At 38.5% G+C, this 27209-nt stretch overlaps 1 protein-coding gene across 1 annotated transcript in view; it reads right to left on the bottom strand.

Moving 5' to 3' along the window:
• Window positions 1-17485, bottom strand: part of tmtops2b (teleost multiple tissue opsin 2b) — a 32463-nt gene extending 14978 nt beyond the window's left edge. Inside the window, exons 1-2 of the mRNA XM_079357269.1 lie at window positions 16628-17485; window positions 2140-2465 (exon numbers count right to left, since the gene is read on the bottom strand). Coding sequence (XP_079213395.1) covers window positions 2140-2465; window positions 16628-16994 — 693 coding nt within the window. The 5' untranslated portion in view covers window positions 16995-17485. The remainder of the gene's footprint in view (window positions 1-2139; window positions 2466-16627) is intronic.
• Window positions 17486-27209: the final 9724 nt, after the last annotated feature.

Raw genomic sequence — 27209 nt, 5'->3', positions numbered from 1 at the left:
TATTCTAGCATTTCAACTAAGTTAGATGTGCTACGAAGAATTTTACACGTGTATGGAAGCCCAGAAAGACAGTGGGAAAAAGAGATACATTTTGTATCCATTCTGCGTTTAAGACAGAAATATAAAGAAGAGATAAGAATGCATGAGCCTGTTTAATGTATTCATTTGGTTTTCGATTTGTTTGTTTGTCTTTGCTCTTGACAAAGGGGAGATATTTGGATGAAACACACTATTTTCTGTCTTGAATATCGACTTTAAAATTCTGCTTTCATATTTACGGCCACAACCCCGCTCCTCTGTTCCTTTTTGACCTCCTGCACAGCCACACATCTACCCCGCACTCTCAGGTCTTCTTACATTCAGCATCACTGCACCCCCGCCTGTCCAACATGGGGTCCAGAGCCTTCAGGCGCTCTAACCCCCGCCTCTGGAATTACTTTCCACCAGTCATTTCAAAACACACCTTTGAAAAACTGGCATATTCAGTCTGACCATTATCCATCCTGTCTCATGAAATCTCTTCAAAATGATTTCATACTCTCTTTCTTTATTTAATAAAGAAGAAAAAGAAGGACATTTCCTTATTAATCCTGCAAGGGGTCTTTAAAAACTCTGTTATTGAGGCTGCATGGTGGAGCAGTGGTTAGCGCTGTTGCCTCACAGCGAGGAGTGTGCAGAGTTTGTATGTTCTTTCTGTGCATGGGTGGGCTCTCATTAGGGTACTCCAGCTTCTTCCCACAGTTTAAAGACATGCTTGTTAGGACAATTGGTCAAGTGTCTGTCTCTATCATCAACTAGTCTATGGTCTCTATATACAGATATCTCAGCCCAGTGATAGACAGGTGACCAGTCCAGGGTGCAACCCATCTCTCGCCCAATAAAAGCCCCCCCTCAACACGGGAAAAGCGCTTTAAGATAATGGATGAACTCTGCTATTGAGACATGCTCCACACACATGCACAAACAGGCTCCTTTAGACATGCACTAATAGACTCAGCTACTGCTGCCTCAAACTTACCTATTTGTGAAACTGGGTAGAAAAAAAAGGTTATCCAGATGATTTTTTTCTGACTAAAAAACCCATGACATGTCGGTCCTATTTAGAAGAAGGGAGTGTATTTCATGTACAATCACCCTAAATGGATATTACAACAATTACCAGTTTAATCGTGAACATAATTTTCCCCTTGAAAAAAAAGCTTTGTGTCCCCTTCTCCAGTGGTTAAAAAAGACAATGGTTGAAAAATATTCATTGCAAACCTTGTGTGACCTGTTAAAACCTTTTCTCATTGCTCTATTGAGCCCCATATGAACTATCTTTTCACACACATTTTTCAAAAAAGGGCCTTTAGGCATAAACATGGGAGACATGGGAAAAATACCATACAGGTGGGTTTAATTTAATCTGAATGTATGGAACAAATATTGCTTGGGGAACTTGCACATGCCTTCCCAGGAGAGCGTGGAGTCTCCCTCTGGCAAGAAATGGGGCAAATAGTTTGGCCCCTGCATAGAAAGACAGGGTGTGTTAGGTTTTTCTTCATATTTCCTGCTCCCTCAGGAGCGCAGAAACATTACTGGAAATGGCTCTCCTTGGCCTATTCTTCAACAACAACTTGGGCTCTGTGGGAGAGAGGGGCCACATGCATCAGTCCCCACACTGTGTCAAAGCCAGTGGGCATGCTTTGACTTGTGAAGGTCATATCGGTTAACTTGTTTTCTATAGAGCAACCCAGATAGATATAGACATTTTCAGATAGATAGAAGTTTATATGGCTGTGACTTAAATGTGCATGAGAGGCATGCAACTGCAGCACTTTACTTCCATGTACTAAAGAAGGATTTTTTTAAAGCTGAAGTCCCTCTTGAAGTACATGAAACTAAATTTTGTAACGCTGCTTCTAAGTGTAGCAGCGATGTAATCTTTTCACTCCACTGCCCTGCAACTGAAATTGAGTAATTGCAGTGATTAGTGCCCTCTTCTTAATGAAGCATAAAACTATTTTTAACCACCTTACAGGCGTACAGTGTTTAATACCCAAGGGTATATTTTGTTGAGGACCAATTTAAGCAAGTTTTAATTTTGCCTCAAAAAAGCATTGCACTCACACATATATTCACACAGTGTTGTGTCTCTACCTGTTTGACTGCCCATAGTAGCCTGCTGTAGCAGTAGATCATCACCAGCACTGGTATCCCCAGGCAGAAAATGAAGAGGCAGATGATGTAAGCGTGCGACTGAGCTGTCCGAACCGTCCAGGATACCGAGCAGCTGGTTCCTGCCCCCTCGATGCCATAGCTGCTCCAGCCCAGCAAAGGGGGCACAGTCCAGAACAAAGAGTACAGCCAGGAGCCGCCGACAGCCAACAGGGGTTTACGGTAGTTCGGCCCACGCTTGTTGTAAACAGTCAGAGTGCTGTAGCGGTCGTAGGAGAGAATGACCAGAGAGATCAGAGAAACAATACCTGAGAGAGACAGAGAGACAGCTGTAAGTAATCTGGATCACAACATCCGAATATTACAAACAAAACGTACATAAAAACTGACAAACATACAAATAGCTGGAGAGCACCGACAAAATTACTCCATGAAACAAGCAAATTTATAAACTCTTAAAAAACACAACATTCGTTCAAGCTGATCTGTGAGTCTCGATTTCACAATGCTTTTGGCTAAATGGTAAATTGCTTCTTTAGCAGGTTTTATCTTTACTGCGTTTGAAATGTGAATATAGCCGATGTTAGCAACATTGCCTATTTAGCAATGACATTTAAAGCTGGTTTTAGTATAATAAATTATGCAGCATATTCAGTCATAAGCTTCAAACAAAGTAAACATGACATTTTTCTGCCCCAAGATACAGATTGTGTTTTGGCGAAAATATCAAGTGATTGCAGAGCATCCAGGGAGATCATAAAAGTCTCAACCATGAATGCTCTTAAGAGAGATCATGGCAATCAATGTTATTATTGTAGAACCATTTTGGTCTAAGTTTAAACAAGTAGAATCTTTGCATTGTATTTTACTTATTTGATTAAAACATTATATCAAGATATTTAGTTGCATTGATGTTTTCCCACACTGCTGAAAAAATGTTGCTGGGTCACTTATCTGCATTAAGCCTTGTTTACACCTGACAGTAACATATCCTCCTAGGTGAGCCAATCACGTTGCGCAGCTGTGATGTGTCCAATATGCAAACAAGTGTTGACAGCCAATTTCTCAGACAATATTTGGAGGTCGGGCCCTTTTTTTTCCAGCGTTGTTTATGTGGATGGTTCTGGGCCACATTGAAGGACGGCCTAGTCTCTTTAAGGAAGGCAATGATTGCACGAGGGACATAACCAAACTGTTTCTCTTGAATGATTAATTGCTTTGAATTTTGTGTCTTGTCAACCTTGTTTTTAACATTTCTCATGCCCTTCCAAGCATTAAAACACGTTACATTATTCTGTACAAAACAATACTACACAAATCTTTTATGTAAATGATCCTGCTGTTGTAAAACATTATTTCTTCCATCGAGGAAAAAACCTGTGCAGGGGTGAAGAGTGTGAGCAATATGTTTGTCACTATAAAGAGACACTCCAGTCTTCAATCGAGTTAACATACCTTTTGATATAACCAAGATGTGATAAAGATATTTTATACCTTGTTGACACTTCTGTTGGAACTCACACACTGCATCGCTATGATGAAACCTCTCTTTGCACCACTATATATTTTCTCCACTCGATGGCCCTTTTTACATGTGCAATGTCAGTTTTTGTTTGCATACAAAACAGGCACAAGTGATTCGAACATGTGGTTCTAGTGTTCTCATATCCCAGGTGTGAACTGCTGTACTGAGAGCTGTCCACTTGAGATCACATCACACAAGATGCATGCTAATTACAGGTTTAGACAGGACCAATGAGACAGTTTTACTTCATGAATTATTCGGGCATTCTGACGTACAGTAAGGGACACTTATTTATACCATGAGTCAACAGGGCTGTACTTGTGCACAGACTCCAAGATGCTTGTTAATGCCAGGTGTAAACCTGACTATATATTTTAATGAGAGGGAATTGGCTGTTCACAGACAGTGTAACATATAATTGACAGCGAGATGAAAGCAAATCCTTCAGGGTGATGGCACTTTGCAAGAATCACACACCTGACATTAACAGTGATCGTCTTATCTGTCATACCTTGTCTGTGGCAGCACATTGACATCTAAAGTACCCACAAAAAACACACCTGGTTTGATGGCTTAAAAAACACCCCATTTAGCTCTTCTATTTTCTCCACTGAACACAAGTAAATCAGTATGTATAAGGTTTCTAAACAATTTGGCATCTCATACCAACTCAACAAGACAATGGAAGAATATTCCAATTAAAAAGTCTTACAAGTTTGTTTGATAAACTGAATCCTACATTCACTCATCAGATTATCAGACCTACTGTCATGGTTTGGTTTTGTTCTGTATTTAATCTTGTTTTAGTTTTCATTATTTCCCTCGTGTTCTGTATATGAATGATTCCTAGTGTGGTTTACTTTAGTCCTGAGTGTGTTTCCCTGTGTCCTCCTATGTTGCCTGTTAGTTTATTTCCGGTCTTGTGTTTTAAGTGTAGTCTTTAGTGTTTCCTGTTTTATTTTGTAGATCTGGTTTTGGTGGTGGTGTCAGTGTTGGGTTTTACTTTGTACTTGTCCTCAGTGTTCTGGTCTTGTGTTCTTTGTTCCTTGTGTTTCCCGCCTTTGTGATTACCCTGATGTTCCTCACCTGTCTCATTAGTATCACCTGTGTCTGATTACCCCTTGTCTATTTAGTCTCTGTGTTTGCCCCAGTTTCTTGTCGGTTCATTGTCATTGTCTTTGGTTGCTGCTTCTCCCTACTCCCTGTGTTTTCGCCTCCTGGTTTTTGGATTTTTGGTTTTTTGCTAAGTACCGGTAAGTTTTTGTTTTGCCTTTTTGTTCAAATAAATTATTGGTTATTCTGCACTTGGGTCCTCCTCTCCCTGTTTCCTACCCGGAACGTGACACCTACCCCACCGCCACTCTTTATTTGACTCTATTAGGCTGTTTCTGAAACCACATACTAACATACAGTACTGTCAGTCAGCCATACAATTTACCAACAATATAAAAATACTCATAATAATCGTAAGTATTTTATTTCATATAATTTGGCGACATTTAAAACATATTACAGCTGGATTAACTCTTTTTTTGTGCGCTCGTTTGCCAGGCTGGCAAGCTCCGCCACTGAGCTTAAACATAGCCAAAGACTGGCAATGCATTGTGGGGTGTTTGAGTCTGCAAAGTGAGCTATATCATTCTTAAAAATCATGGCCAATCTAATTTACATCTGAGACATTCTGAGGCCTGAATCATCTTAATTATTGATCTTTAATTAAATGTGGTTCAACTTGTCGAAATACATGAACTTGTCTGAATTTCTTTTTGGCACTCTCCAGTAGTCTGTTTTTGTATTGTGTCACAATATACAGTTAGCCTCTTGTTTGTGTCGACAGACATTTTTATATACTCTACACTCAAAGTGTCTATTCCGAAAAACCCAACCGATTACATGTCACATTATACCTACAGTACATCTGAGCTCGCTTTGAAGCTTTAAAAGCTGTTTGGGGAAACTAACAAAAAAAGATTATTTTCTGTCATCAAGCCCTTTTTTCCCCCAGTGCTGTAAATCATAACGAATGACAGGAAAGTACTCCCTACACTCAGTGACAGTAATAACACCACTCAAGTGCATGGCAGTGTGCGTATACATGAACAAAAGAAGATTTGTGATATTTACGATTTTGACTTTAAATGAGGAAAAGCCATCCTGGGAAACCCCTCTGACTTTCAGCATCAATCCTCATTCTAATGTAGCTCCCGTGAGGCAGAAGCCCATGCAGGAAGAGAGGAGTAGCCTGTGAGGATGGATCCTGATAAAGTATGCATGGCTTGGTTCTGCTCCAATGCTCATATTCAGTTTCTTCACTGCATACTAAAATGAAAGCCTTTCTTCTGATGTGTTCTGCCTAGGGCTGTTTGTTCACAGGCAAAAAGATTAAAAATCAGTGAATCTTCAGTCTTTGTTTATCCTTTCTTCAGCAAAAAATCTCAAAATTGTTTCCACACCCTTGATCTCAGAATGCCTGAAGGGTAACAAAAAGCACCAATGTGAGTTATCAAATATGTGGGGCAGCACATTTGGTCGCCAGGACACCCAAGAGAGCCCTTCATCTAGTTTTCTGCCTCAGAGAGAGCCCCCCCCCCAATGGATGAGCACTTTATCACGATTTTTCCACTTTAGAGGGCACTTTATCATGTTTCATCCAACAGAGGGGCATCCAAGAGGGCACTTCCCCCCCCCCCCCCCCCCCCCCCCCCCCCCTTCCCCACACAAGCTTATTTCTGGGCAGGTCACCAGAGTGTAAGAGAGCCAACACAAAATAAAAAAAAGACTTTCATTTACATATGATGACGCAAATAACGTGATATAAGATACGTTGTAACAGCTGACTCATCCTATTCTTGCAGAGGCTTCCCCACACAGTTTCAACATGAAACCCATTGTGTGTAATACGGTTCATTCAAAAAAGTCCAGATCTGGCTTTGTACTGTTTGGCTCAGTCCCATGATAGAATGGGTATTCCGTAGTAAAAGAAAGGGAGTGTTAGCATAAAGATCATCAGACCAGTGGTGAAAGTAACCCACTGTGATGAACATTCACCTGATGAATCAGATCAGACAGTCCTCCTTGCCTCTGCCCTTAGCAGTCTGCTCTCTCATGAAACACCTTGTAGCAAAGCACCAGTGCAAAGCCTTGGGTTGGAATGAGTACACCAAGAGCTTGATTTGATTTCTCATAAAAATAAAAGCCTCTACATTATCGACTTGAAAATGGTTAAGTCGTAGCATATACAGCACTTCTCACTATTCATTTCAATATGTCCCTAAATGGTGAGTTTTAAAAACACTTTTCTTATGATAGGTAAAAGTAAGCATACAATGAGGATTCAAATGCTTGTTCTAGAAATGCAATGCTAAATGTTAGCTGTGCATTAAAAGGTAGTGCATTATTATTCAGAACTAAACTCTCTCCAGCACTGCTCAACACCTGAAGTTAAATATAGGTGGTAAAAACCTGACACCTACATTAATAAGATGCAGACATGTTTGTACATGCCTTTGCTTAACATACTTTGTACATGTGTGTATTGCTAAAGAAAAATCCTGCCCGGCATCCTTTTTAATGACTTACATACTTGTGACATTGGAATTCCTGGGCCTAATGTTAACAAAGACTCTTCGGTCTGCACCATGTCATCAGTCTCTGATCTGATAAATGTAGAGACAACCAATACAAATACTTGACTAAAATGGGTATATGCTGAAGGCCTGGTTGAATTTTCATGGTTGTAAAAAGTCATCACTATTTAATTTAGGCTGTTTAATAAGGACATTTTAGTGTAGTTAATTAGACCTATACTTTTTGTGTTATATGATCATGAAACAGCTTTTTTTTTTTTTTTTGACAGTTCTGTATTATGACATTTAGATGACATACACACTCACAATCATTAAACATGGGGAGTCTTTCCCGTCTCCCACACATTTCATTATATTGTGAACACGGTCTTAAGCACTGAAACCTCGCTGACTTTTACTGACGTCACCTGTGTGATCAGCCTGAGTGTCTGCATGAAAGCTGCTTTAAGAGTTCAATCGCTGTGCACGGAGCAGGGCAGCACTTTGTGAAATCACAACACTCAAATGGCCATTTGTGCGGTCAGGAAACAAGGATTATTTTCAGAAGGCAGTTATATGGATTTATTTATTTCAGTCTTGTTGAGCCCAACCAACATGTCATCATGGGACAAACAAACACACAGATCAATGCAGCAATATGTGTGTTGGCTCTTAATGCTGATTGCAATCCACGGCTGTTTTAGATTCACAGTACTGCCCACAGATGGTTATTCCCTGAAGAGAATGCTGCAAAAAGATACTGTGAGACCTTGTGTTTTGTGTAGGAATTAACAATGACATAAGTGTTGGCAAAGTAGTATCTTGTGTAATTTTTTGAATGGATGGATGGATGGATGGATAGATGGATAGATGGATAGATGGATAGATAGATAGATACTTTATTGATCCCGAGGGAAATTCAGGGAATCCAGTAGCAGTATACAGACAGGCCGGACACAAGACATTGGTTACAATACACACCCGCTGTCCCCCCCTCCCCTCTGTATACAATACAATAATCCCCCAAACAAGATTTAGCAGCCCCTATGTGACTAAGAGTAAACATAATTACAGGTCAAAACTTGTGCAGTTAGCATTAGCATTAGACTTAAAACGTATATAGTATGTACATAACCTGTGAGGAGAGAAAAAATGTGCTGATTAAAAGAGACCTGTAAACAGTTAAAGAGCCTTAGAAACAAAGTGCTGACCTTCTAGAAACTAGTTACATGTGCATGTACAGAGGTCTTTGAGGTAGTGCCGGAGGTGTGAGTACAGTCATTAAACAGTCAATGCAGATTGCAAATGCAAATTGGGCTCAGCAACTTAAAGGAGCAGTGATTAGCATTAAGTGTCCAAAACAATAAAGTGAGACTAGGAGTGATTAAGGTGATTGCCATTAAAGTACCCAACTATTGAGGAGCAGATTAGCATTAAGTGTTGAAGACAATAGAGTGAAAATTGACCTAGTTAGGGTGGTCCATTGGGGCTGCCATTAATGCTCAATGGCAGCCCCAATGGTTTATTCCATTGATTTTGACATATCCTTCAAACTACCACATTTCCTTTCTGTCTTACTATATTCAGCCATTTAACCTTTTCATAAAATTCATTTTTACATTTGTGACCTATTGCAATGACTTTTTGACCTCAGAAGGCCACAAGGAGGCGTGAGGCAGGGGGGCAGAGACAGGTCAGGTGACTCTTAAAGACTGAGGCATTGTTGGTTCTGGTCTTTTTCTATAACTCAATCAGATAATGTTTGCTTCATTTCAAATCTGATAAAGCAGCATATGTGGACAAAACACACAATACTATCTGACTGGGCTTTTTTACATTTCAACGTTTGGTTTTATGTTTGAAAAGAAAGAGCAGCTAACATACTGTTTGCATGTACTTAAAGAGAATAATAGGAATGTATGCTTTCTGCTTGATTTGTTTCAGAGAAAGAGCTGCACATTCTGGGCTGCAGGAAAGGTACACAGAGTGAAGGAAACTAGTCAAAGCTTATATCTTGGTGCAACATTCGAAATTGAGTATCATAGAAGAGAGGGGAATTGAATTAAGTGGGGAAAAAAAATAATGTACGCAATAGCCGTAAAAAAAAAAAATCACAACCTGTTTATTCCATCTGTCGACTGTCGTTACCAGAAAACAGAAATAATGCTGTTTTGCACACCTGTAGTCATATTAGGAAGGATGATTATAGGATTTTCATTCCAATCATGACAGCATTTTTATTATCTTAATGTGCTTTTTATGCTCATTGTCTCAATAACACATCGTTCACTGGCTGAAAATGAGCAGGCTAAAGACTATAACAATTATATGTATTCAATAATAATGATCACCATTGACAGGCAGAATTAATCCTGGGATTAGTATGTCCCACTAGAATTCATATGGATGATATGTGGATGATATTCAACATCATATTGACCTTTGAGAAACATCAAGATTGAAAGTCCTCCATTTCCTGACCGTTCAACTAGAAAAGAAAATCAAGCACTATCAGTATAAAGCAGTTTCCCCAGGCGAAATGGTAACTTATTCAAATCTGCAGCAGTGTTGAATCAGAACCACATTATTTGGAAGGTAAACACGCCGATTTTCTTGGATGAACAGCTAAGACACTGTTATTTTGGTCTTTTTTTTTTTCACTTCTAACTGAAAAACACATATTTTCAAATAAAATAACCCCTTAAAAACAATCTCAAATCCCCCTATGAATTTCTCCACAACAGGTTGTTTTGGATTGATGTATAATTATGGCTAACATCTGTTTCTGTGATAGACTAAACATAAAAAATGTGTTCTGCACGTCAGCTTTTCATTTTATTCTCATGTATTGCAGCCTTCTTTAAATGGCTGAAAAACACAGGGCTTGGCTTCGGGCTGAATATGATTGACATGTTGTTGGTCGGGTGTTCTTGTCCAACCAGCCCACCACATCACCTTCTCATGAAAACCACAAACATGATGAATGTGCTGCCACTCTCTGATACTGGCAATTTTTCTACCTCGGTGTCAATGTGACTTGGACTAGGTAAAGCCCGCTGACCGACAGCACTGAGACAACCAACCAATCAATTACTTAATGGCAGGGTAGGTAATTCCCTCCAGATACACTTTTTTAAGTTTTTGGTTGAAATTGTCTTTATGTCCTGACAGTAATTACGATCTTTGTGCTCTGAAAAAAGTACAAAGAAAATCCATCATAACAGCTGCAAGCCTGTAAAGACCTCGACCAATGTCAGATCAAGGGTTTGTTTTTTCATGCATGCATGAGCCCACACTCAAAGCATGAGCTGAAATACGCTTCTGGACCAATGATCCTAGTGCATGTAAATGAAGGGTGTGGCTTTTGAGAGAGCACAGAGGGGGTGGGTGAATAAAGAGAACAGAGAGGATGCTACTTTCAAAATCATGTTAGTTTTGGAAAATTACCGACCCTGCCTTTAACTGATTTTTTTTATACTACCTAATATAAATACTTATGGGGGCACTGGTGGCGCTATAGTCCTCGCACGGGCGACCCGGGTTTGCGTTCGGCCCAGGTTTGCGTTCGGCCCGTGGCCCCATAACTGTATTTATCCTGTGAGAAATACAAAGCAACTGATAGCAGCTTCTAAAAACAGGTGTAACATCTAAACAATGTAATTGGGGGGAAAAAAACATTTACCAGATGTGTTAAAGTAATTCTGTTGTGGATGTTTTGGTTGGCCTTTTGATCTTGTATATAAGGAGGACTCTGCATGGTTATCTGACCTTACTAGGTTGATTGTATTTAAATGGCTTATTTTTTCCAACAGAGCTTGTCAAAATGTTTGCTTTGAATAAACCTCACAAAGACTATTGGTTCTGGGTTTTTGTCCGGATACTAACTAAAATGTTTTATATTACAACCACTGTCCGCCTCTCATATCTGTATATTAAACCAGACAAAGACTTCAACATACATAAATCAAAATTAAACCTACAATTAAACGTTAGACCTAAACAAAGAACAACTACATAACCATGCAGGAATAAGAATAGATGAAAATGTACAGGACCAGTGCAGATAAATGACTAGATACCTTTAGGTGCAATTTAACAAAACCTCTGACCCTTTAAAAAACACCTACCTTTACATATCCTCTATATTTTCTGCTACATGTGTTTTGGACCCTAACTCAAAGTATAAGAGGTTTGCATACTGCCACTCAGTTCTGTTATCTTTTGAAAATTCATCCAACTGTTGGAGACAGAAATGAAAAGTGAATGCTACTCAAACTCTGTTTTTCACACGTAAGTCAGCGCTGGAAAAAAAGAAAAGAAGTCTGCACTCATTACTGGAGGAAAGGAACATTGAAGTATAAAATCTGGGCCTCTTTTGATTTTTTTTTGTACACAATATTGTCAAAGAACCAATCAACAATCCCTGTTGAACTTCTTTACAAAAAAGTGCTATAACTGTGATGGATCAAGCCATGTCTTTCAATTCTTTACGTTGCTTATAAAGGCACAAGGTTATGATGTAGTACTTTCAACTTTACAAAATCTTCTCTTTCACAAACTGCTTTAAGTGAGTGGGCACGAACAAAATATCTGTTTAACTATAGAGCATATACAGTAGATCTGTAGGTTAAGAAGTGGTTTAATATATGAGTCATCATACATCATGCTAGTGTTCACTGTTCTGTTCTCCTTCAGCAGACTTAAGATGAAGTGACACAAAAGGTGACTTACAGCAGAGACCTGAGAAAATGGACACTTTAAAGCTTCTGTGCTCTGCAGTGTAAATTAAACCCTCGTATGAAACCAGCCTTGAGCAGCTGGTGATCAATAATGACATAACGTCGAGTGTGTGGTGTGAATTAGTGCTCTGCAGTGATGCAACAAGTGTGAAAGAAATACTACAGGTCGAGGAAGTTGACAGTGAGATTTAGAGGTGAAGCTATAAGTCAGACATGAATGTGGCTGTTTGCAGTTTAAGCACTTTACCATCTCCTTAATAAACATGCATTAACGGGCTGCAAAACTGATGATTAAATGTCTTTGTTTTAAAGACACTGCTGGGAGAACATGTACCATCCTTTCTTGGTGATTGTGGACACTTTAATGACAAATGTTAATGTTCATTCTTAAAGTAGTTGCACTTTATTATTTGTATGTTCTTGTTTTCCAATAAGCAGATGCCCAAAGTACCTGCTGACCTGAGGTCATTGATTCCTGTCACATAGGAATCAAGTAAAAAAGAGCTGACAAAATTGTCCTTGGATCAAGCTGCAAATGCCCATGGCCTGCATTGTTGTGTGTTAGTGGGCAAATGTTAGCACTCTTCAGGTAGCTGGTGGATTCACATTGCATTAATATTTACACAGAATGTGCGTGCTCTAATGTGATTCAAATAAGCAGCAAGTATGTTCTACTTTTTTTTTTCTCTAGTCCTTGACTAAAACAGCTTTTATATGCAAGGGGAGGAGATGGCTGATCCGTCTACTGTATGTAAAACATGACTTTGACAACACAGCCAATGGGACTCGTGCTTTATGCTCATTGTACAGTCATGACTCAGAGAGTTATCGACATAGGTTGTACTTCTACTGTATTTCTGTGTAAAATGTGGCCTAGCAAGGACCACGCCACAACCATAGACGTTGAAGATACAATGTTTAATGATAGATCATGTGAATGATGAGACAGATGAATATATGCTAAGGTAATGATTACGATGGAGGAGGATGTTGTCGGTTGGCTTGTCTGGAAGGATGTACTGACTTCAGGGCAGAGGAGACTCTGAGTGGGGGAACCGTCTCAAGCGCAGTTTTGCCTGAGCCGATCACTGAACCCAAAAGAGTCCGATTTAAATGTAAGACTGATGTGTGAGACTAATGCATATTGGTACAATTGTTTGAGTGGGAGTCATATGCCTGAGATGACCAGGGTCCGAGGATCTAATTTCAAATTATCTACTATCCCTTTTATTGTAATACAATGGTACTACTGTAGTTAAAAAGAAAAGAAAACATTTATCCTTTTTTTTTTGCATTTGAAGGGTAAGATTTAAAATTGGTATCTATTTTGGGACTTTTGCTCTTCCATCCGCTCTACCAAGGTTGCAGAATTTCATGAATTCAATGCTGTTTCAAAGCTGCCTACTGGCGTACATGTATTTGTGAATTCAATGTCTGGACTTTCTTGTCAAATCCTCGGATAAAAGGCCTGCAGGTGCAAGTGCCCAACTGACTCAGTGAACAACACTGAGATAAAAACAGACTCCAGCATGCACCACCATGCTGAGTTAAGCCCTGTGTACAAAACCATTGCACAACCACACAATACAGGAGCCCAGAGGGACACAAAGTCAAAATATGTATATCCTGTTTTCAAAAACCCAGTATGACACATACTAGCATGTTTTAATATATTATTCTGTTCTGTTTATCTGTGAGGACAAATAAAGAGCAGCAGGAGCAAAACCAGAAGTAAAAACTTCAATGTAACAAAAACGATAAGAAACGTGAAAGAAGTGCGATAAAACCAAATAACTAAAACTTGGTAAAGCTTCAGATGTTCCATCAGGAAAGCCAAAATGACAACTACAGTTTGATTATTTTTGGGTTAATGTGAAGTTGTGTGTTCAGTATTGCATATGGGCTTAGCGGAAGGACTGCATAGTCATTTTAATCAGTTCCATAAGCCTGGAGAGAAACAGTTATGTAGTATAGTCACTACAAACAGTGTAGTACCAAATATATGTTTTGGTCATCTTAATGGTCAGTGTAGTGTTTAATTTATTTGACAACTCAAGCAATGGAAGTACAATCTTTTATCACAAGAATTAAAAGAGCAACATGGAACTCTGACGTGTTAAAAATGGATACAGCAGTCCACATTTAAAACACTGAAGAACTGCACTCTCCTACTTATAGAGTCCATATGCATGCTTGTTGCCATGTTGCAGACACAGAGGCTTCAGTTTTTTACCAGCTCTGCATCAGTCTTGAAACCTCTCTGCACTCTAACCTCTCTCCATTTTCAAAAGCATCTCTAACTTTTATCCTGGTTTTATCACCTTTCTGGTCATGGAGCTTATTAGAAAATGCAGAAGGTTGGAACCAGTTTGCTTTCCCAGTTCTGTCACTGGAACCACTGTTGATTTGCTGTTTGCCTGGCAAACAGAGGGGCGTCCACAACAGCCATTGGGGTGCCTGAAAACCGCCTTCCTCCTTTGGTCAAAACAAACCACTCTTTAACAAAGCATGTTTCCTTAATGTCTGATGATCCTTCAAAGAGTAAATCTTCCATCAAAATCCCAGTTTGATATGAAATAATGTACAAAGCACTAATCTACATAGACTAGTACAACAACCGAAACAGCTGCTATCCAGCTTAAGACCTTGCGTGAAAAAGCCTCAGTACTTATGTGTGGATTCCTTTGTTGTCCTAATAGATGTTAGAGCAAAGGGATTTCTGTATTTTTCTATCATCAGTATGTTGAGAAATCTCACTACAGAACAACTAAAATGCAAGTATACACTGAACATCAGTCACTGAAAACAATGTTTTAAAACAGATTTTTTTTTTCTTTTTGGATTCAAAATTGTTTGGAATTCGAAAGGTTTCTTCAGAAACCTTAGTGCCTCTAAATAGTCACATGATGAAGCTCATTTTAAACACTTAAAGAAAGTGTTTTAGTCTTTTGAGAGAAACCAAAGCAACCATCCACATGCTCTAAAATCAATAACTTGTTGTTTTTCTTATCAAATTCCTCCAAATGTCCAGTGTTATCGGAAGTAGGCCTTAAGCATGTTTGCATTCAATTTCCTCCTTTATCTGTCACAGTGTCCAGATTGAACAACATGTGAAACCTCTGGGAAGCCCTGTCCTGCTCTCTTTGTCTTATGTGAATAAAAAGTAAAATCGTGTTTCTTGTTGAAGTAAATTCTGAAAAATAGATGTTGTCACCCATCAGTGACATCTCCTATAACAAAGCTTTGGCTGATTCACATTAGAGGATGTTCCCCGGATTGTTCAGATGGCCTAGTGTGGGGGAAGAAAAAAAAATCTCGGGTTATTTCTTTTGAAGAGATACCTGTGGGAGGTCATTAATGGTATGATGCAGGAATTTTAGAATCTGGCAGCTAACCCTGCTCGGAGGAACATTTCACATTTGGATGGAAAAGGTAGGAATACGAAGTAGGTTGAAAGCTTGAGAGATATATTGTGTTTGGCCAGTTCAATATTTAAGCAGACACATCCAAATAAATCTGGCATTAGATAACAGCAATTCAAGCAAAGACATGTCAAACAAGTTACAAACTTTGTCCACTAGAGAGCAGTGACAAGCTAATTTTTCAATATTCAGTTTTTATTGTGGACAAAAAAATGAAACCTGTGGTGTGTCCCAGTGACATCATGCCTGCCAATGGCAGCTGTTTCATAATTGCAACAGCATCAGAAATCTACGTGTGTAGTCTATGTATCTATAGTTTTTAATTCTGACATCATAATGGCCTTTGCACATGCTGAGACCTCCAGACAAAGGGTCTTTAACCAGAAATGACATTATTTTGACAAATGATCTCTGTGTGTCATCTGTGTACTGCAAGATGGAATACACAGTGAGTTATCATTTTGACATCTCAGGTTGTAACCATATTTCAGCCTTTTTCTATGTTCTTTTAGGGTGTCTTCTTTGAGTTCCCATAGAATAATATCAACTGGCTAATACATGTATCTATACAGTATAGCACCTTTCCAAACATAGTGCTTTACACAACAAGATAAAACAATGCACACAGTCAGGACAAAATAAGGCAACATTGAGTGTAAAGGGTCAGAGCTGTTCATAGAGCAAGATAAAGTATTCAGGAACAATTTTGATTAAACAGTTTCCAGTTACATCAGTAAAATCTTCACACGATAAGAAATAAAGGATTTGGACATCAAAAGCAGGTGAAATAAAAAAGCATACTATCTACAAATTTACGGCCATTTTTTAACCTAAAAGTAGGATTTAAGGACTGACATTGTGCTGATTTAGATAACTTAGCCTTAGTTCTTCAGGTAGGGAGTTCCACAGCTGTGAGGCTCTTAAAGAACATGTGGAATTTATAGATTTATAGTTGTGTTGAAGGTTTAGGTAATTTGTCCACTTCTGAAAATGTTGAACCAACATTTTAAGCAGGCCTACACAATAAACCAACATTTTAAGCACACATTACACCAACATTTTAGTAGGCTATACATTTATGTTTGTTTCCAAAATAAGGTTGAATCTTGTTATGTAGCTTACTTTCTTTGGCTTGGGCTCTGATTATTTTCTCAAACATACAAGTTAGTTTTTTTTCTTTGGCATCAGCAAAGAATCGGGAATACATTACGATCTTACCGAAGCAGGAGTTGATGAAGCCGTACCAGCTGCAGCCGCTGCGCCCCAGCAGCCACTTCCCGCGGATACTGGAGGCGAAGCTGAGAGTGGTGCCGAACAAACACACCAGCATGTCGCTCACGCTGATGTTCAGTAGCAGCATGTTCACCGGCGTCCGCAGCTTCTTGAATTTGCAAAACAGCAATAGCACGACAAAGTTGTTGAGGAAGCCGAAAGTCATGATAAAGCCCAGCACCACGGATAGCGCCACAAAGCCCGCCGGGGACAGCTTCCCTCTGCCCGCAGGCGCGTCCTCCAGATCCTGGTCATCGCTCAGGTTGAAGCTGTAATTCAGACCAGCCTGACCAGAAAACATCCTGCTGTCCATTCATCGGAGCTTGTGTCCACTCTGAGACTGCATTTTGTTTTTAGTTTGACTTGTCACTTCGCTCCTCTGGAAAGTTTATGAATTGCAATTTCTATCTGTCTCCTTGCTGCGTTTCCTCTGGGACATCAGAACAGCGCACATAATGTTTTTAAAACGCATGTCCACTGATATGAAAACATTCAGCTGGAGACTCGTTCCCAGAAAGCTGACACGGGATGCAAAAGAAAAAAAAGGCTGTAGAAGCTATTAGGTGCAGAAAAGTGCCACCTGTTACCTGCCCCTGTTTATCCTACTTATTTAAATTCAGCGCATTTCAGCTTCTTGTGACGCCGTGCTTTCTTGGGGTAACTTCCATTAATCATAAGGTTTTACACAAGAATCCAGCTTCTCCTCACTGCTCTGTTCTTTTTACGTTTGGGAAGTCTGTCATCTAGAAATCCTCACTTTTCATATAATTGTAATCCGCGCTCACAGTGAACGCTACGGCAGCATGAACGGTGATGCGTAAAGTGCGCGCTGTTCCGCTATTCAGCATCTTTTAAAGGCGACTCTTACGTCACAAGACTCTGGGACGCAGAGGCCAAGGGGGAGGGGGGGATGCAGGGGGGAGTGCTTGTGTGCATAGTGTGTGTGTGTGTGCGTGTGTGTGTGTGTTCTTTTAATTCTGTCTTTATGTATGGTTCCATAATTCACTTTTTTTTATTTCCGTTTCTGACAGCAGGATGGTTATTTGACAAATGAAAGCTGATTTTACATAGCAGACCTTCTGGGAAGGGTCATCACAGCACATTAACAATTTAGACCAGAGATACTCAAGTTACTTTGCCCGGGGTCCCCTTTTGACAAACTGACAGGAGGCCAGCTGGGTCAAGTTATTAAAAAATTATAGAACATGAATTCACCTTGATATGTTCCAAACGTGTTCTTCCTAAACAGGTAAACACATATTATTTACACTCCGCTTTTCAAGTATCATACAGCAGTTTGTGGCGATGAGGTTTGAGTTTTCTGCCTTTTAAAATATATTTCTTTTATAGTCTCTGTTGCCAACCGCTTCCTAAATGAATGAATGATTTATCTTATGAAAACAAATAGTACTGTCCATACATGCTCTTTATCTCAAGCAGCATATATCTATGTGCTATTTTTTGTTGTGATTTAGTTCTTCCAGTAATACACAGAAGTGATAATAATTTCATTTAATGATTGGTTTAAACTTAAACTACATTTTTTCAGGGACTTTTTTATATACATCTTATAATCAGGAACATCAGCAAATAAGATCAGATGTTTTTATCAAACATCTGTTTCCTCTGCATTGCCTCGAGGATAACACATGGGAATCAACACATATTCACTGAAATTAAAAGTCACAGCTTCTGCAGAGAGCCCTGGCTCACGCAGCTTCTGAGATAAGGCTAAGGGACATGCATGTATCTACTGAACATTAACTGACTGCTGTAAATAGAAATTCTCAAAAGGGAATTAACTTTTGAACATTGCAAAAAAAAAAAAAAAGTTGGCATGCTACCTGGAACCCTGTCAGACCAGATTCAGCATTTACAAACCTGCATATGAAAAACCCCAAGAAGCCTTAGCGCCACTTAAGTATAAACCTTTCAGAGCATAACCTCATTGTATAAGGCATAATCCTTTTTTTCTTCATTTGTAAGCTGAAGAAAACTATACAGTAAGTAGGTGTAAGCAGAAGGGTCAACATGGCTGTTTTTTGAGGAAATGAGGAATATAAAGACTTCATATTTCATTCTACAAATGTTTCCCAATGTTGTGCTCTGAAAATTTTAAATGATTCAGCTACTTTTAGATCCAACTGTGAGAGTTTTTCCACACATATGGTACAAAAGCTCACAGTGAAATCAAGATTATTTTTTTTTTTCATATTTTGGAGTTGGCGGACGTCTCGGTTTGATTAGATCAGCTTCACTTCATCTTTTCTTTCTCAGACAGTGTGGCTGGATGAAAGGCCCAGCAAGTATATCAATAACACGGATGGATACCATGTTGCAATAAATTAACCTAGGTATTCCCAAGTCGAGTAATGTTGTGAAAAGTCTTACTTACACACTATAGTCACTAATGATGAAAAGTTAGGTTTAATGTTTGTTTTATCATCTTATATAATTTGTATTTATTTAACCTTAGGCTCTTCTACCTGTTGTCTATTTCTTTATTTGATTTGGCTTTGTATGTACAGATAGCCACACATTAGATTGAGTCTGTAGAATGTTTGGTGCAGCTTGTGGACACAATATACAAATTGGTCCCCTCCTCCTGGGCTCATCGCCATCAGAAGCGCACACTTACTGCAGGACTTTGGCATTAATGTTTACTGCTTGTATCTACACTGCAACCGAATATAATATTTGTTGTAATGGTTCAGCAAGCTAACCTCCGGTGTTGGGCACCTGCCTGTCCAACAGAAAGTAGGCCAACTCAGCATCCGTTGGATGAAAGCCAACTCAAAGTTCAGCCCCCGTTTTGGAACATGCTATATCCTTTTGGTTTGCCTCACTTCGATTATTTTTTCTCTACTTTGCTGTTGGGTTTGAAATATTTACCAGTTTCAATGGCATCCACTTGCTGAACTGTATCCTCTACCAAATTCCCTTGAGTGCTGTCATAGTCTCGGGGGGAACACATTAACTTCCCGCCTGAAACAACCAAAATATCAAAATACAGAGGACATGTTCTCTGGAGACAAAGTCACCACCACACCACACCTTTTGTGATGATAAGTGATGATTAAGCATTATTCCTTTTGTATAAGTCCATACATACTGTATTTATTTATTTTAGAAAAAAGTTGCTGACTGATCTTTAAATGTTAAAAAAACATACTTGCTTTAAATGGAAGATATTTTTCATGAAATGTAGTCATTGGAACTACAGAGAAACCTGAAAACTGTCCCCAGAGTGACTTTGATGGAAAGTGGGTGGTTCAGACTAAAAATAGTCTGGTGTTAAAAAAAAAAAAAAACACACACACACACATGTTCTATTGATGTTGGCAAATGGTGAGAAATATGAAAAACACAACTCTGTCTGAGTCAAGAGTTTGAGGGTTTATCAGAAGCCAGCACACTTCAAAGAGGCCTATAATACTATAAGGTTGGCTTTCACGTTTTGGAAATGTGCTGTTTCAAAGCAGAAAAATCACCTCCAAATTCCCCCAGTTTGAATAATTAAAGTTACAGAAAAACATGTCTGACATTCTAAGAGATTACATAAACTCGTAGGAAAAGAAAAACATTTCAATATTCTTTATCATCATTAAGTCATAAAACCTACTGAGATTGTGAACTTGTCAGATAACAGAACATGTTCTTCTGTTTGTTCATGTATTTGAAGAAAGGCTGCTTTGGCCCTTGAAATTGCATTCATTGCAACACTTCACCGCGCAGGCACGGCCGCCTCGCACACATCTCCCTCCAGCTTTTTTGTCTCAGTCACTTTCTGTGCGTAGGAACGAGTGAAACACAGTGGATGCCTTTAGGGAGACACCGTCCAAAAATGTGTGGCGTTAGCTTCATTTCAGCGCTTCATTGCGTCTCTGCTCCTCTCGCCTTCAGACATGTTAACACCATCTAGTTCAACCAAATCAGTGGAGTTCACTTATATACACTTCAGACCCTTCACTGATGAACATTTAATACTTCAGATCAGTGTAACAATGCTCAGTTCACACCTCAAGTTCAAATGGAAAAGGTTATGTTTGAGTTTGATGATATATTGTCACGTCACTATCTTTTGTTACTGCTCACAAACTACAGCTGCCCTAATTCTTCTAAAATGTTGGTTGGTCTTTGGTTCTCATGATTAAAGAGGAATTAAAACGTCATGCCCAGACTTTATCGTCCATTTAAATATTTTCAGGACAACTTCATAATTCACTTCACTCCGACTTCTGATCCATCAATCACATTCCCAACCACTCTTCATCGAGCTAGCAGAATTTTTTTGTACACTTACATGTAGCGTTTAAATAAATTGGATTACAATTAACGCGTTCATAAACTGAAGTTTATTAAAGAAATTCTATTGGTAAATCTGTGAGCCGCTGATTAACATTAAGTTCAGCTTTATGACGATTTAAAGTTGAACAATTTCATCTTTGAAAGGAAACAATCAAAGCAACAATGTAAGGCCATTTGAAACTGTAGTATTCTGATTTCTTTTTGAATTGCCTTGTAAGTGCTATTTATAAATATGTTGCCATTAAAATTGCGAGCCACGCACAGTGTAATTGTGCAGCAAGTAAACGTAGCCTCTTTAAATGACTGAGCCTGAAGCTCTGTGATGCACACGTACTTAGGTGTGCTTAGAAGCGAAGCTCATTCCTATTGTCAGATTGACAATGTGTAGAAAATTATACCATATGTTCTTCTCAAGTTTGATAAAAAAAAGTGTCAAATGCTACATCTGAAGTTTGTGAATGTGATTGGTGTGCTGATTTATCAATAAATGTAATGTGGGTGCTTGTTATGTACAGTTATTTATTTATAAGTTCTAGTTTGGAGACAGCTTAACATAACACAGCATTTACTGTAAGTCAAGCACACGTCTCTGCATAATGTGTATCGTATGTGTCGTAACATGTTTCCCATATCGTATTGTATCGTGTCATACCACACCCTAACTTTCGTAACCATACTGTATTGAATCACATTTTATGTTTATCATATTCTATTGTATCAGATCAGACTCTCTGATTACCGTTTTTCAAAGTCTCTACACTCTTCACTTTTGGGGAGTGTCATTTTTTTTTTTTTTTTGCTATCTGTTCTCCTGCAGGCAGTATTCAAATGTTTTAATGTCACGACTCGAGTATGTGATGGTGCTTGGACTGTGCCTGTCTGCGAAAAACAAGATTGGTTCTTGTAAATTTAGTTTCAAAAGAATAATCTGGATCTTGAAGCAAAGTTCAAGGATAAAAGTTCCTGATGTTTTTATGGCAGAGATAGATTTTTTTTTTTTATAACATGGTCATCTTTAACTAGCTTGTTTTTTATTTCATTAATCATTTCAAACCCATATTCGTCCTCGCAGTTTGAACTTCAAGGACAGAAAGTATGTTGAAGTTAAATTTCTCTCTGACACTCAAACTCACTCAGTTTGGGATTCATGGCTCGATGAAATAACCGAGTATAAAACTCAAAAGTAGGAATAAACTTGTGTTGAACGGTAGCATCCATGAAGATTCTTAGCACAAAGCCGTCTGTAGTCCAGAAGATGAAATATTTAATAGCCAATTTCATCACTCCGACACAGTGTGCACTGCATCTGAACTTAGGATGATATTTTATTGCACAGCATTATACATGGTCTGTACACTCATGAGCAGTGACTCCTAATATTGGAGCTAACAGTGATAGCAGGGTTTATTACAGGACACTTTGTGACATTTATGACTACACTGTAGGAGAAGAAATAACATTGTGATCATGTATAATTATACCAGGAAGCTATAGGGCTTTGATCTTAAAGCTGATCTGGCTTAAAAAAGCCCAGTCATCATATATCTCTCTCTTTTTTTTTTTTTTAACACCAGTGCTCGTACTTTCATGAAAAAAGGTTGGGTAAAGGACGAAGCATATCTTTTGACATTTGGGCAACAATAATGGAACATTTGAATGTATTTCTAACCTTTAATCTGTATGGTAATGTACTGTATGTATATATTGGAACACTCAGTCCCCTTTCTGCACAACATCTTGACTTTTATAGGTATCTATAAAGACACTTAGAAATCATCAAATTATGAATTACAACTCTGGAAATATGACCGGTCAGTTGAAAAAAAAAATTAAGCCAATGGGAAAATGCAAAAAAGTCCAGTTCCTCGAGTGTGAAGCTTGCTCAAAAAGCCTAGGAATTCCCATTTGGTCCCCCATTGAAGGCCCGTTATTTCAGCATTGTGTTCAACTTTTAATGACATTTGGCTTAAAAGTTGGAACAATGTAACTAGGGCCATGAGTGATTTGGTTGAAAGGTGGGCAAGTGGGCTTCACCTCTTCGCCAGTTTTAAGTTTGATTGTATGTCAGGTTCAGATACATGGCAACAACTTTGCTTTAAAATACTACAGTAGGTGACGCCACTGAGACTTCCTCCATGTTTTAAACAGTCCGTGGTTTTAGGACATGGCTATGATGGTCAACAAGTTGCTACAACAGCAACCACAAGTAAGGTGTTTGTCAGTAAATGTTGGGTACTACACTATAGTGATGCTTTTACTGTATTTGTATCAGCACTTTTTTTTTAGCTTACTTATTCAGCTGCCAGTTTGAGTTCAAGTTTTTACTGTCACTGATGCAGTGGGGCCAAAAATTATAAGACAGACGCTCTATGTTGGCTGTTTTTCATGCCAATCCCCACTATTAACAACTGTCAGATGGTCTATCACCAAACAGCTCCCCTGGCAGATGGGTTGCGCTGGAAATCATCTCTGAGGGCTTTAGCAGCCAATGAAAAAGTCACGGCTAAATATGCCATCAAACTGAACAAAGCAGAGACGCTGTAATGTTTCCTCATAATTGTTTTAAATAAAATGAAAATGTGTTCCTCCTTCTTCTATTTCCATTGAGCCATCTGCTGGTGACAGAAAAAGCATTTTGTACTGTAAGTAATTTAATTTGCTAGAACAAAATCTGGGACTTTATTTGTTTCAGTCACTGCATACAGTTTGATGATAAATACAAACATGTACTGTATATAACAATCGTTCCAATAATAATGCTGTGATCATTTTATCTTTAATGCTTTGGTCATTTTGATTGTCTTTTGTTGAGAATATCATAGTCATTTATGAAAATAAATGTGCACTCTTAGTTTTGGGACTACACTCAAAACCTGATCAACTGGATTACCTCAAGATGAAAATAAATATCAGAGCATTCTGCCCAATCTGAGAGACACAGTGAACTAGGAAATGAAGTGAACTATTGTTTACACTGTGACTGTCATCAGTCAACACTGAACAAATGTGCTACTGTATCAACAGCCTCTATATGTGGATCTACAACAGCCTGCACATCTGTAAACACTGTAGGCCTATACTTAACTCAGCGACTTGGGAGGATCATATAACAGTGTATAAATGTTATGTGATTAAGTTGAACCCTTGCTAGCGACTCTCTGCTTACACCGAAGAATAGAAAACATAGAGTTCTGAGAACATTGAGATGATACAACAAGTGGCTATTTGGTTCACTTTGATTTGAATTTGTCATGTTCTGCTTCTGTTTCCGAGCCATGTTTGTGTTGCTCACATTATTGACACTTTGTAAGAGAATGGACAGAGACACAGTTTTGACTTGACCTGTGCTAACATGCTAATATGCTAACATGCCCACGACATACGGTACCAACCTTCAGATGTTTTGGAAGGCGATGTTTCCTTCATTCAGTTGATAGACAGGTGACATTTGTTATGTTGATTCTGATCTTAATGCAATTAATGTGGTTATAAAAAAGTTTACAATTAAGGGTGACAAAATGTGTGCCCCAAAATCTAAAAACAAAAAAAGGAATATAAAATGTCAAATATTTACACTATGGTGTTGCTTTATGGCAGGAGTAATTCAACTTTGTGTCTATATTTAAGATCAATCTATCCTCGAGATCTCAACTGGTCTAAACCTCAGGTCGCACCACTAACTGCTCAATGAGAAACTGTGACCAAAGTTCTGATATTTTTCAACCAATAGGATTTATTTAATGAAAAATAGGGTTATTTGGACCTCAGGCGGTATAAAACATGTGACAGAGCAAAAAGACAGAACAAAAGACTTTCATTTTAAAGGCTTCATAGCAAGGACTCCATGGTTCATTTTTTCAGAAGGCACATTTCACAAAAGACGATTTTTAAATGCCAGAATAAACAATACCAACTCATCTCTCAGTAACCATGAATTAGTGACACTATATGAAGCTATAGACTTAGTTTAAAAAAAAAACAAACAAACCTCACAGTACATCTGTTCAAGCTCCAGACAACATTTAAATAAGATCACATCTGGCTCAAACAAAATGAGATGCAACAATCAAACTCAATAATTTATAGAGGCCAATATTTGATAAAAATATGGACCTATTAGTTAGTCTACACAATGAAAGTCTCAAACATGAACGCAAAGTGTCCTGGCTACAGTTTCTACTATTTTTGCTATTCTACGCATCTTTTTGAAATAGATTTAAAGAACAGGAAGTGAAGAAACTGTCTAATTCACTTGGCGGGTAAACTCTGTGGCTTACAGCAGTGTTTGAACTAGAGCTGCAGCTATCGAATATTTTAGTAATCGAGTATTCTATCGAATATCCCGTCGATTAATCGAGTAATCGAATAAATCATACTTTTGCTTAATTAAGGTTTAACTCGTCTTGGGTCGTCCCTACAAACCTGCTTCTTTGCAGTTACCAACGCCTGCTTGTTACAGCCAACCACCTCTGCTCTACAGCTGCTGATGATGCTCACCATACTACTGACAGGGTCCCAAATTAACTTTCTGATTCACTGGTCAAGGCGGCAGGTAGATGAAAAATACAGGCCAAACACGTTTTAATGGCTGAAATAGCAAATAGTGTTTTGTGTAGCCTACACATCTGTTACAGTACATTTAATTGAGAAAGCATTATGTTCTGTTGAATCAATCACAGAATCAATCATTATGTCAGATAAGGAAATTGAGAAACTTTAAATATATATTTGCTAAATTATTATTCCACAAACAAGCTCTGTCTTGATTTAGCTTTGAAGACATTAGACATTTTATATAATCAGCCTGTTTATTATTATAAGTGTATCTCTGTCTGCTCCTGCAGCGCGTGCATTCAGCGCGCTCACAGACTACAGAGACCATAGACGTGTCTATGACAGAGACTGAGGACGTTACTATCGTTATGTTAGCTGAGACTACAGAGACCATAGACGCGTCTATGACAGAGACTGTGAGGACGTTACTATCGTTATGTTAGCTGCAAACACGGAGAGAGTGAACGGAGAAAAGCCGACCGTTTGACCGGATCACGTGTTCCCGACTGGGTCGTATGGATCACGGATCAACTGTGTGCTGACTAAAAGTTAAAAGGGGCGCGCGCGTGTGCGTGTTGAAGTGTCTGTGTGTAAGAGAGAGGAGCAGGTAGCTGCAGCTACATTAAACGTGTTTTATACTCATACCAAAGTTTTGATGACGCAAAAAAAAAAAACTTAACGAAGCCTCGAGGCAGCGAAAATTCCTCTATGAATTTTTGTAATCGAATTATTCGAGTTATTCGAGGAATCGTTTCAGCCCTAGTTTGAACATTTTTCATCAATCTCAAATACAGTCAATCTTGCAGCTATACATTTGTTTATGTTGGCTAAATCAGCAGCTAATGCCTCCTCAGCCATGTGGGATTTAAACCGACAGATTGTTTACACAGTATGCCTGGCTTTCCGTTTATTTGTTGATTTACTTATTTACTTCACACTGTGCTATCCAACATCTAATATTACAAAAGCCAAAGTTGACATTGGGGATGCATTCATCATGTTCCCAACATAACGTGAAAATATGAGGATTCTCTCTGATAAATTTTTGCGACACCTATAATGTCAAATGATGAGGCAGGGAAGTCAGGTTTGATTACTTTTTTTGAGTTGTTCATAAAAACGTTTTTGACAGAAGGCCACAAGAAGAGCATTTAGAGTCAAATCCACCATTTCTCACCAGTCGCTTTGTAGTGTTAGATTTATGATAAATCCTTCAAACAAACTGTACATCATTATTGGGGACGTTTCGGGTCATTTATTGGAAGTAAGGGTATCAGTATGGGTACATGAGACTGTTTAAGAAATGAATGTGCTAACCTTTTCATCCTTATCTCCAGAGGTTGCGTGAGTACGAACAATTTTTAAAGAGGTCTATTTAAGTAAATTGTCTGCTCAGGGCGTATGCATGCACAGATAATTATACACCCTTTAAGGTTAATCAAAGAAATGACGACAACAAATATTTCCGGATTTAAATCCAACATGTACAGGATACTGCATGAACAAACTTGTTTTCTAATGTATTACTTAATTCTAATTAAATACTAAGCTGTCTGTGATCAAACAAAACATCTGTAGTCATGCAATCGTGATCCATTCAGTTTGTTTGAAAAAAGGAAAGAAACTTTAAAGTTATCTTTTTTTTTTTTTTTTTTTTCATATTTTA

Source organism: Symphodus melops, assembly GCF_947650265.1.
Source record: "Symphodus melops genome assembly, chromosome: 12".
In the NCBI taxonomy this organism is placed as follows: domain Eukaryota; kingdom Metazoa; phylum Chordata; class Actinopteri; order Labriformes; family Labridae; genus Symphodus; species Symphodus melops.
Note: the sequence above shows the minus strand (reverse complement) of the source record. Positions and strands in the feature narration are given on the sequence as shown.